This window comes from Vidua macroura, chromosome 6 (assembly GCF_024509145.1).
Source record: "Vidua macroura isolate BioBank_ID:100142 chromosome 6, ASM2450914v1, whole genome shotgun sequence".
Classification (NCBI taxonomy): domain Eukaryota; kingdom Metazoa; phylum Chordata; class Aves; order Passeriformes; family Viduidae; genus Vidua; species Vidua macroura.
This window is the reverse complement of record NC_071576.1, coordinates 1,376,193-1,388,932: the sequence shown is the minus strand read 5'-3', so window position 1 is coordinate 1,388,932 and position 12,740 is coordinate 1,376,193. Positions and strand designations below refer to the sequence as shown.

Genomic DNA, 12,740 nt, shown 5'->3' with positions numbered 1-12,740 from the left:
GACTTGGTGCTCTTTTCCAATCTCAGTGATCCTGGGATTCCACTGGTGACAAGGATAAAAGTTATTCTCACTCTTGATTGGCAGAAGTTATTAATTACTAATTGTTTTGGCAGGGTTTGTGCTGGACTTTAAATATTGTTTTAGATCCTGGCTGATAACATGTGACAAGGTCTGGGTACTTTTATTAGCATTTTCTTTTTGGCAGTGAAAAAGTTGAATTTTTCCAAGTTTTTTCTCCTCTTGGAGGGGGAGGAAACCAAGAGGAGAAGGATGAGTTCACAGTGGTTTCTTCTGATGTTCCCAAGGTGCTTTGCTGCCCTTGAAATATGTTTTAAGACACTTTTCCTGCTGCTTTAAGCAACTGGGACTGGGATTTTTTAGGTCTTTGCCCAGTCCAATAAATAATTTTGGGAATTTCTATAGGATCCTGATGTATTTTTGAGGTATTTAAGGGTGGGAGAAAAAAGTGTTGGAGGGAAATGCATCCCATACTGGAAGATATCCAGACTTTAAGGAAATCCTGAGCTCCAACAAAGCTTCTGAGCCCCTCCAAAAGCAGGAATAGGGATAATCCAGCATGGAAACCTTGGGAATGGGGGGTTTGTCCGGGACTGGGAGAATGGCGAAGTTTCATGTACAAAGAGGGAAGATTTCCAAAGGGTCAATTTGGGACAGGAAAACTCAGCAAGGCTTTTTTTTTTTTTTTTTTTTTGGACAGCTTTGGCACAAGAATTAAACTTTTTAAAGGCCCTGAAAAACATCCAGCTGCAACATTCCAAGGATTTAAAATTTATTTGGCAAGTACAGAGCTCACTGGGGGTTGTGGTATTTTCTCTGAAGGGTTTAATTTCTATCCCAATCCTTCTCTGGCTTTGACAGGACTCCTGAATTCCCATTTTCTTGTGGGGTGGGGCAGCCCTAATCCACTGCTCCAGCCACACATCCATGCCTTGGCGAGCTGGGATTTTGGAGCTTGGGAAATATTTTAGCTTTTTTCCCCTTTTTCTTCTGCTTGGGGTTTTAAAAGTGACAAAATTCCAGCTGCTAAGTTGTCCCTGTTTCTTCTTGGTCAAATTCCTGCAGTTTTTGGAATTTCACCCTCACTTGAATGTGTTGGGATCTCATCCATGATCCGTCATCTATATCCCCTAAAAATCAGGGAGGAAACATCTTTCCATCAGGAAAAATGGAAGGGCACAGCAATTTCTGTCTCCAAACACAATCACACCACTGGGACAGCTCCTGTTTTTTCCTGGGAGCTGAGGGTGGGAGATTGTGAAATTTCCATCCCTGGAGGTCTTCAGTCCTTGGAAAACCTGGTGTGAGCTGGAGATCGGAGAAGGAACCTCCTGAGCTCAATCCCACTTGGATATTTCTTGGAATCACAGAGTGGTTTGTGCTGGAAGAGATCTTAGAGATCATCTCTTCCCAACCCCCAGCGTCTTTCCTCCTGGAGACGCCGATTTCCGTAGAATCTTTCCTTCTAAAAGCCGCTAAAAGAGGAACCACGCTGAGTTTCTCCCCCTTTGATCTCACCTTCATCTCTTTAACGGATCAGATCTGGAGCAAGTTGTAAACTGAAATTTTCATCATTCAAAGGAATCCAAACCTCCCCCTCCTTCAAAAGAGCAGCTCCGAAGGAGCCGGGAGCTAATTAAGCCGAGAACACGGAAAAACGGGAATAAAAAAAATCCTTTTCTTTGCAAAATTAGCAGCAGTTTCTAAAAGTAGAGACAAAACCTGAAGTCTCTCCGTGGGATTTGCATTTAAATTGGAAGTGGGAATGCATCTGGCCTTGGAGGTGCCAAATAATTACTTGATATTAAAAAGTTTGGAGATGCTTTAGGAGAAGACGTTTGACATCTTAATTGTTCGGTGAGCTGCTGGAAGTTCAGGATTTCAAAAACTTCCAGCTCAAATCATGTTGACAGGAGCAGAACGAGCTGGTGCTGAAATGTTGGGAATGTGGAGCTTTTTTTAGCTGGAATTTGCTTCAAGCCTGTCTTGGGATGCGAAGGGAACACTCGGGAAGCGGCATTTTCTCAGTTATCACAGAGTTTTTTCCTCGTGGATTGGGAAGTGTTGGAAGAGGCTGCTCAGGGGTGGGATGGAGTCACAATCCCTGGAATTGTGCCCAAAAAGTGTGCATGAGGACATGGTGACCACAGAGGTGGTAGTGGTTGGTGCTTGGACTTTCAGAGGACTTCTCCAACCTGAACAATTCCATGATTCTAAATGCCCAGTTTAAGGAATCTGAATTTTGTGAGTGGTCCAAGTTGCAGTGTCATCCCTAAAAACTCTGACTATTTATTTCGTTACTCTCTTTTTTTAATGTTTTTTTGAATTATTTTTGATTACCTTCCAACCCACACTGGTCCTTATGACGGGAATTGCATCCAGGTCTGGGCTTCTCAGGAAAAGGAAGGTGTGGATGCACAGAGCTGCTCTGAGGGATGGAGCTGCTCCAAGAGCTGGGAATGTTCCCCTGGAGAGGAGAAGCTCCAGGGAGAGCTCAGAGCCCCTTGCAGGGCCTGGAGGGGCTCCAGGAGAGCTGGAGAGGGACTGGGGACAAGGGATGGAGGGACAGGAGCCAGGGAATGGCTCCCAGTGCCAGAGGGCAGGGATGGATGGGAGATTGGGAATTGGGAATTCCTGGCTGGGCTGGAATTCCCAGAGCAGCTGTGGCTGCCCCTGGATCCCTGGCAGTGCCCAAGGCCAGGCTGGACACTGGGGCTGGAGCAGCCTGGGACAGGGGGAGGTGTCCCTGCCACGGCAGGGGTGGGATTGGATAGGATTTATGGACTCTTCCAACCCAAATAATTCTGGAATTCTGTGCTACACTTTGATTATGCAGAGCTGATATCCACAAACTCTATTACTTGGGGTGTGGTTGTGTTCTTCCATTCATAATTAAATTTTACAATTAAGCCAGAAATCTGTAATTTCCTCTCCATTATTTTCCTCTCCAATATTTTCCTGGTTGATGTCAGCAAATGCGAATTTTTGGCAACCACAAATCTGAGTTTTTCCCATTTTTTATCCACAGAACAATGTATTGTCATATAAAGAATGAAGTTTGATGACCACACTGGGATTATCATCAGTGAAAAAGATCTTTTGGACAGTTGTTAAAGTGTTTGGGTAATGGAATTTAAGGGAATCCTGGAGAATGTTGAAGACAGACCCAACTTTGTTGCCCACAGCAAAAAATAAGCAAAAATTTGATGTCTCTTTGGAGCTTGGGATAAAAACTTGGATTTTCCTTCTCTTGATTTGATAGCAGTGGACAAGTTACTGCCAAGACAGCAGGGAAGGATTTCTGTGTGTTTATCTAGTGGGAATGAGGGGTTTGGGCAGCAAATGGATCCATTTAGGCTGGAATTCCAGATAAAAACAAAGATGGACCGCAGGGCTCTTCCCATGTGGGGCACTGGAGCAGATTTTGTTGCTCCATCCATTATCACATCATTCCAGGATGGTTTTGCCAGGTTGGATGGGGCTTGGAGCAACCTGGGATAGTGGAAGTTGTCCCTGTTCATGGGGTTGGGACTGGATGATCCTTTCCAACCCAATCCATCCTGGAATTCTGGGATCTTTGGCCATTTCCTTGCTGTTCCTCTGTAATCCATTGTCCTTAAAAACAAATTGGAGAATCTTTCCCAGGATCACAAACTCTTTTTCCCACCTGTGAGAAGGGAACAGGAAGGGATCAGGAACACCTGGACACCAGGAAAGGTTTCCTGGCTTCTCTGACCCAGCCCACAGTGAGATCCAGGAGATCACAGAATTCCCAGTGATTTTGGAGGACCCTGGAAGTGAGGCGGGGCTGAGAATGAAATTAGTGGAATATGGAAAATTTCCCACTCTGGGTGCTCAGGAAAATGGCCAGGCTGGATTCTGAGCTCTCCAAACCTCCAACATCTGCTCCAAGACTGTGCGGGGCTCCACATCTGCTTGGGTGAAGTTCTCTTGGTCACTGAATGGGTCAAAACAAAACCGCTGACAAAAAGTGAAGGGGAACAAACAAAATTACCCCAAACGTCCTCTGGGGAGGGCACAAAAGGTGCCTCAGGGGGGCTCTGGCTGCTCAGTGAAGGTTAAAACCAGAAATTTGGAATTTTGCTGCTCCATGGCCCTGCTGGCACACATTAAACACGGACAGAACCATCAGCAACCACAAATCCGAGCGTTCCTTGCATCCTGCATCCACTTGGGAAGCAGCCAGGGGTCCATAATTCTCCTGTCAAAGCCTAAAAATGGTGCAGAAAATGGTGCAGAACTTGATGTATTTAGTGGTGCTGTTTGAGCCATTGGAAATTGGTGAGGCAGGAACATTCTGAGGCATTAAAGGAAAATTTGGGGTTGATAAAGGGAGGGGGGTGGGGAAAAAAATCAACAGAACCTGATGAATGCAAATAGGCCTTGCTTGAGATCCTGAACTGCATTTTATTACTTTGAAAATATAATTAATGAGGGAGGGCAGGGACTGTTTGTGAGGAGTTTGAGGACAAAAGTTGTTTCATCTCGGGTTGTTTGATCACATCCTCGTTCTTTGGGGCCTCTTCGGAGCGAGGCTGGCACTTTGCTGAGTCTCAAAGAACAGTTTCAGATTTATTTGCACTTTTGCTGCTCCTTTGCAGCTCTGTGTGCTGGTGACGTTCCCAAAAATCCTCTGGGAGGGGTCTGCAGCAGCATCTCCCACATTTTGCTGGTTAATCAGAGAATCCTGGAATGGTTTGGGTGGGAAGTGACTTTAGAGATGATTCCATCCACCCATTCCAGGGGCAGGGACACCTCCCACTGTCCCAGGCTGCTCCAAGCCCCAGTGTCCAACCTGTCCACATCTCCTCTGGCAATTCCATCCCAGCCCCTCCCCACCCTCCCAGCCAGGAATTCCTAATTCCCAATATCCCATTAAATCTCTCTTAGTTTATAACCATTCCCCCTTGTCTCTGCCTGTGTAAAAACCCCTTAACCTTTAATTTCTCTTTTATTTCCGTGTCTCGCCCCATGGAAAGTTCGCAGCAATGCCTAAAATGTGACTGATACCGCAGGGACAAAATCCATGGCATGGCTCAACCTTCTTGGCATTTTGGAATGCCCTCCTGGAAATTTCCTCCTGGAAATGGAGGTCCAGGAATCTACAGATGAGGAAAACCCAAGCCATTGTTTTATGGGATTGCTGGCTGAAGGAAATTATACAAAAACCCCTTTTCCTTCACCTGGTGGGTTTGTGTCAAGCTCAGCTCAGGTGTTCCCAGCGTGGTGGGAATCAGGAATCTCTGAAGGGATTTTGGAGACCTCATCCAGAGTCATGGAATGGTTTGGGTTGGAAGAACTTTAAAGACCATCCAGTTCCAACCCCTTTCTACTTGCAAGAAACAGCTTTGACCCAAACTTTGAGGTTCTGTCCCCTTTTCTTACCTTGGAATTTGTGCTTTTCCACAAAGGAAAGTTACCCTGACTTCCCCTGCTAGACTTTGTTCAGTTCTAGGCAGGAGAAACTGCTGAAAATTCAGAAATAAAAATAGTTTATTGAGGTTATGAGCAACTAATTTGGGCTGGTCGTGCCCATCGAGTTCTTTTTTTGGTTTTCCCCTGCCTGAAAAGGATCTGCATAAAATATTGAGGGTTTTTTTGTGTGTGTAAGCATTGTTTGTGCTGTTATTTCCACACACACACACACAAAAAAAAAAAAAAAAAGCTCAGCTCGTGCCTCAGAGTTTAATTCTGTGGCAGTTTCCAACTGGTTCATCCTCGTGATTCCAACTTGGTAGTGCTGATTCCTGGGAATTGGCTGAGAATTTCCCAAGGGAAGGAGAGCTGCTCAGTAAAGAGAAGTGCAAAAACTTCCGTCTTGATTAAAGCCATGAAACTCCCTTAAATAAATATAAGTAAATGAATAATGTAAATAAATTAAATAATAAATGAATAAATAAAATCAACCAGTTGGATACTTTAAGATGTGGTTAGAACTGAGGAGCAGCGTCTGAAATGACGCTTTTCCTAGAAAAATATCAATTTTTCCATTCTCTCCTTAAAAATGTTGCCTTCCTCAATGGAAGAATCCTCTCCTACCCTGTGGGACTGGGTAAATAGCTCAAATTCAGGCTTTCCTCCCCCCACCTTGAAAAGACAGCCTAATAAATAAATGTGAATTATTTTCCAAACTCTGGAAGTGTTAATTCTTTTCCACGTGGTGGGAGTGTTAATTCTTTTCCAGCATGGAATTTGCAAGTCCTTGTTTAAGGAGCTACTGAATTACCAAAGTTGAGTCTGAATTAGCAAGATTGAGTCAGAATTACCAAAGTTGAATCTGAATTAGCAAAATTGAGTCAGAATTACCAAAGTTGAATCTGAATTAGCAAAACTGAGCTGGAATTAGCAAAACTGAGTTGAAATTAGCAAAACTGAGTTGGAATTAGCAAAGTTGAGTTGGAATTAACAAAAATTCCAAAATTGCATCTGAGCTCACATTTTCACCACTCGTGGATGGATCAGGTAGATTTTTTAGTATGCCCAAAATATGGAATCTCTGGAACCTTCCAGGGCCTGAAGGGGCTCCAGGAGAGCTGGAGAGGGACTGGGGACAAGGGATGGAGGGACAGGACCCAGGGAATGGCTCCCAGTGCCAGAGGGCAGGGATGGATGGGAGATTGGGAATTGGGAATTCCTGGCTGGGCTGGAATTGCCAGAGCAGCTGTGGCTGCCCCTGGATCCCTGGCAGTGCCCAAGGCCAGGTTGGACACCGGGGCTTGGAGCAGCCTGGGACAGTGGGAGGTGTCCCTGCCCATGGAAAGGGTGGAATGAGATGGGATTTAAGGTCTCTCCCAACCCAAACCATTGTGGGATTCTGTGAAATGGATCCGTGACCAAGGGAATGGGGAGAGGAACCCAGGGAATTGTGAAACCTCTCAGTAGAAATCACCAGAAATGGTGGATATCAATATTTATCTTCAGTACTTCTACCCAGCCTTGGGATTTGTACAGTTTCTAACCAATATTTTTGTTTTGGGACCATCCAGATGGAAAAAAACCACTTGGATAAGCCCATAAACATACTTTGGCACATCTCTATAGGGAATAAAAAGGGATTTTGGGATTGTGTCAGGAGCATTTTAGATTCAGTTCATCAAAAAAATCTCTGCCCTTGAAAGGTTAAATGGCTGATCCAGAAACATTCTCCCAAAAAAAAACAGTCAGGATCATCCCAACCCTCAGTTGATGTCAGTGGGGGTGGAGTTTTGGAGAGTTCTAGGTTCATTCACAGAAAATTCAGGTGAGCGAGATGCAGGAATGTTTCACTCCTGGAGACTCGGGATGGAATGCCAGGATAAGATACTCCTTTATCAGGAAGATGGTGGGAAATGAGGTTTTCCAGAGCTGCTGTGTCCCTGTGTAGATTATCCCTCAAAAAATTCCTGTCTGGAACCCTGAGATTTCCTTATCTCTGGCGCGAGGTGGAGAATTAATTGGATTTGTAGTGGGGGCTTGGATAGTCTTGGATGCAGGAGAAGATTCCAGGTGGATTGGAGGTGACCCCACTGGTTGTAGCAGTGATTTTAGGGTGATATTTCCCTTTTTTCTGGTGCTCTGACAGGGCAGGGGTGAGGAAAAGCCTGGAAATCCCTCCAAAGTTGGAAAACTACTCTTGGAATCTCAGGAATTATTTTGGTTGGCAGCAGCTCAGCCTGATTTAGGTGCTGGGACTTCCTGTTTTTCATCGTGGAAAAATTGTCCATGTGTTTAACATGTGCTTTGGAAGGTCCAAGGGTTAGGGCTAGAAATTCCACCAAAAAATCCCAGAATTACTGGGGTGGGAAGAAACCTTCAGGTTCATCTTATTCCATCCCATGAGCAAGGACACCTCCCACTATCCCAGTTTTCTCAAGCTTTGTCCAACCTGGCCTTGAGTTTTTCCAGGGATGGAGCGTCCATTGGCTCTCTGGGGAACCCGTGCCAATGTTTCATCCTAAAAATGAAAGAAATAAAAATCATAAAACCATATAAAATTTCTGGCTGATATCTCGTTTATTTCCATACCAAAAAAGCTCAGCTCGTGCCGCAGAGTTTAATTCTGTGCCAGTTTCCAACTGGTTCATCCTCGTGATTCCGAGTTGGTGCTGTGCAGATTCCCGGGAATAAAATCAAATCCTGTGGCTGCAGCCACTCTACAAATCATATTTAGGCCTCCAGTGAAGCCAAATTTCTACTCTATTATAGAAAATTGCTCTTCTTTGTGTGTTTCAGCCTTAAAAAAAGGACGCTTTTGGATCACCCCCGACCCGTACCACAAAGACGACAACATCCAGATCGGGCGGGAGGTGAAGATCTCGTGCCAGGTGGAAGCCATCCCCTCGGAGGAGCTCACCTTCAGCTGGTTCAAGAACGGGCGGCCCCTGCGCAGCTCGGAGAGGATGGTGATCACCCAGACCGACCCCGACGTGTCCCCCGGCACCACCAACCTGGACATCATCGACCTCAAGTTCACGGATTTCGGGACCTACACCTGCGTGGCGTCCCTCAAGGGAGGCGGCATCTCGGACATCAGCATCGATGTCAACATCTCCAGCAGCACGGGTGAGGGGGAATTCCCTGGGGTTGGGTTTGTGTGGATGAAGGCACCCCGTGGTGGGGGAGGTTGTGTGGAGGCCTCCCAGCACATTCCAGGGGCTGCGGGGAACTGGAGAGGGAATGTTCGTCAGGAGCGGGCGACAGGACTCGGGGTTCACACTGAAAGAGGGGAAATGTAGATGGGATATTGGGAAGGAATTCCTGGCAAAGAGGGTGTCCAGAGCAGCTGTGGCTGCCCCTGGATCCCTGGCAGTGCCCAAGGCCAGGTTGGACACTGGGGCTTGGAGCAGCCTGGGACAACGGGAGGTGTCCCTGCCATGGCAAAGGAGTGGGATGAGTTTTAATCCCAAACCATTCTGGGATTCCCTGAGACTCAATCAGGGGCTGAGTTGCTTTGGTCAAAAAACAGAAACCGGAGGAAGTTCCCCGTTGGATCATTTTTGGCCATGGAGGTGCTCTGGGGTGGAGCTGCTCTGGAGCCAGGCTGGGAGAGCTGGGAATGTTCCCCTGGAGAGGAGAAGCTCCAGGCAGAGCTCAGAGCCCCTTGCAGGGCCTGGAGGGGCTCCAGGAGAGCTGGAGAGGGACTGGGGACAAGGGATGGAGGGACAGGACACAGGGAATGGCTCCCAGTGCCAGAGGGCAGGGATGGATGGGAGATTGGGAATTGGGAATTCCTGTCTGGGCTGGAATTGCCAGAGCAGCTGTGGCTGCCCCTGGATCCCTGGCAGTGCCCAAGGCCAGGCTGGACACTGGGGCTGGAGCACCCTGGGACAGTGGGAGGTGTCCCTGCCATGGCAGGGGTGGCACTGGGAGGGATTTAATGTCTCTTTCATCCCAAACCATTCCATGATTCCATGATTTTTCTGTCAAGAAAAGAACTGGGAGGATTCTTAGAGGAGAAGAGCCAGCTTTGGAATGATGGATGAGCATTCCATGCAGACTTTGTGCAGCAAACAGTGCTGTGTCATGCATCCAGTAACTACTGAATTCCCTGGACTTCCTTGGGAATCCTTGGGAAAACTGATGGGATTTCCTGGACACATCCATTAGCTGGCCATTCCTATCAGCTCGCCACAATCCCTGCAGGAAATGATGAATTCTGTCACCCCTTAAACTTCCCGTCCTGGAACACTCCAGAAAATCAGGAAAGGGGGAAGAAATCGTGGGATTTGAGCTCAGCCTTTTGCAGCATCCTAAAAGGAATTCTGCTCTTGGAATGACTTCATTACCCAGCCAAGTGGAAGCTGAAATAGTTGCAGTGCTTTGAAGGTCATTACTGATTCATCAAGATTCATTACTGCTCTGCTAATTAGGAACAGAAGGCCCAGGCACAAACACATTTCCCAAATGCCACGACTTGCAGGGGTTTATTACCTTCCCTCTGGATGTCTGGGATGGGGGGAGTTTCCTCTTCTTGATGTTTGTGCAGCTCCTCCTGGAGTGGGGCAGCAGGGGCTGTGTCAAATCCTAAGGAAGGAGGAAATCCAGGAATTCTCCAGGAGGTTGGGAATGGACGTGTGGCTCTGGAATTGCCCTTGTTTAGCAGGAATATTTTTTTTTTTTTTTCCCTTGACATTTTCAGCAGGGAAAACACGGATTTATGTCCTGAGTATCTTATATAAATGGACCTGAAGTAATCCCCTCGCTGCTCCCCCCATATCTCAATAAAATAGGTCAGTGAAGAGTGGGAATGAGACTCAAACGTGGAAATATCTGCCCTAGAAAAACCCTGTCATCCATAAAACCCACCCTGGGCAAATGTTGCTGAGAGCCAAGCTGGGTTTTTCGGGATATGTGGGATCATGTCATGGAAACCTGGAGGCAGAAGATGCTAAAAAAGCAACAAGATGTTAAAATAGCAGCGAAAACCTCAATCAAGTGGGGTTGTGGTAAGCTAAAATAAAGAGGTGGATTGGAGGGTGTCAGCCTGTGCAAGGGATTTTTCTCTCTGCCTCAAATATTGGATTTAAGCAGGAAGAATCAGCTTTGGATTGGGATTTTTTGCTCTGTTCAGGACGCTGTTTTTATTCCCAAAAATCAGAATTTATCCCTTCTGGCTCATTCCCTTTCCATCTTTTCCCTGGAGACATCATCGAGCAGGGAAGAGATTTGTTATTTTGGGGTATTTTCCTTTATTTTCTGGTGTTCCTGCTCTGAATTGCCATGGGAAGGTCTGGAGGAAGCGCTGATCCCTCTTTTCCTATGGGAGTCATTCCCGTGGCTCATTCCCACCCCGTGTGGGCACAGACAGATGTCCCACATGGAAAAACATCAAATTCCTGCCCTCAGGAGGAGTCTGAGGATGTGCTGAGCTTGTACCACCTCAGGATGGGAACATCCCGGAGCAGGACACGAATTTTGGATGAACACAGGGCCTGGAGGCCTCCAGATCTCATGGAATCATGGAATTATGGAATCCTGGAATCATGGAATTATGGAATCATGGAATCATGGAGCTGTTTGGGTTGGAAGGGATCTTTGAGTTGGAAGGGCCACCTTCTGCTATCCCAGCTTGCTCCAACACTTCCAGGGATAAATTTGGCTTTCCATAAGCTCTGCTAGATCCGGGCGGAGAAATTCTTGGAGAACTGCTCCATGTGAGGCTCTGCAATATGAAAAGGGCTTCCCTGTCAAGCTAATCAGCTCTCCATGAAATAATGAATTAATTAAAGCTGCAGGCTGCCGTTCCAGGACCTGCAGCCTTGATCCGGTGCTGCCACAGGAGTCCTCTGGTCCTCCTGTTCCTGCTTTGATGAGACATAAAAGAGACCTTGATTCCAGCTCGAAATGTTTATTGGAATCACAGCCGTTGCATAATGAGGATGTGGGGTTTGGGAGGTAATTAGTGGCTAATTAAGATATTTGTAAACCTTAAGCACCAGTCCAGAGAGGTGCTTGATGGCAGAGGCCTTTGGTTATTGCAGCAAATGGATGGGTTTGGTGAGCCCTTATCCTTGGAATTTATCTTGGGAAGGAGCAGGGAGCAGAAGGGACAGAAAAACGCTGTATTTTGTTGCAAATCTTTGTCTTTTATAGTTCTGGTTCAGTGCTTAATGTGCAGAGTTTTCCTTGTTGATTCCATCCTTGGGAGCCCCTTGCTGTCCTGCTCTACAGCACAATCCCTTGGGGAATCTGGGATAAATCCACCCTCCACGGATTGATCCCAGCAGGATTTCTGGGAGCTGACACCCTCTGTGTGGCAGAGTCTCTTTGTCCTTCTCCAGGGGGCTGTGCATGGACTCCTCATCCCGTGGTTCTCCTCATCCGTGGATGCTCCTCAGCACGGCTCCTGCAAAAGCGCTGGAATTAATTTCCCTAATTTCCTGCTGGCTCTGCATGTTCTGGGTTTTAAATGTTCCTCTTTCCTCCGGCTGCAGAGCAAGGTGGTGGCTTAGGGCTTTAGTGCTGTGTTCCAAGCACTGATCTTGAAATTATTTCCCTGCCTGGGCAGAATTTTTGTCCAAAAATCAGGATCATCCCAACCCTCAGGACTGGACCCTTTGTCCACGGCCTCACCATCACTTCAGGGTGGGAGGAAACAGCCTCAGGGGTAGGCTAAATTGGATCTTAGGGAAAATTCCTTCTCAGAAAGGATGGAAAAGGCAGTCCAGAGGGGTCCCCTTCCCTGGAAATGTTAAAAAACCGTGTGGATGTGGCACTTGGGGCCATGGGTTGGTGGTGACCACGGTGCTGGTTGATGGTTAGACTTGGTGATCTTGGAGGGCTTTTCCAGTTTAAAGGATTCTGTGATTCCATAAAATCCATGGTGGATATTGTGTTCTTATGTGCAGTTAGGAGTGGTTTGTGCCCCAGAAAACATGGAATTTCCCCTCTGGAATTGGGACCTTGCCTGGGGAGACACAGGAACTGGAACGATGGGAAAGCACCTGTGAAATTCCAGCCAGGAATTCCTGACAGGCTGCTCCATTTCCCTTCTACTTCAGGGCCTTGATGGACCCTCTTCCGTGGGGAGGAAAGGGTAAAGGAAATTCTCCTAAGTTTTCTTGGCTTCAGCTGCTTTTCCAGGCATTTTCCTGGATCAGCAAATCTCCCCCCGGGCTCTTCTCTCACCTCTGGGTCCCCTCCAGCAGCAGCTCCTCGGTGTTTCCCAACATTTCTCCCAAAAAAACAGAGCAGCTGAGCAGTTCCAGCCTCTGTTTACAGAC

General features: G+C 46.9%; 1 protein-coding gene across 1 annotated transcript in view; it reads left to right on the top strand.

Moving 5' to 3' along the window:
* Positions 1–12,740, top strand: part of MDGA2 (MAM domain containing glycosylphosphatidylinositol anchor 2) — a 207,523-nt gene that overhangs the window by 120,529 nt on the left and 74,254 nt on the right. The window contains exon 7 of the mRNA XM_053980828.1: positions 8,251–8,580. Within this exon, the coding sequence (XP_053836803.1) occupies positions 8,251–8,580 (330 nt within the window). The remainder of the gene's footprint in view (positions 1–8,250; positions 8,581–12,740) is intronic.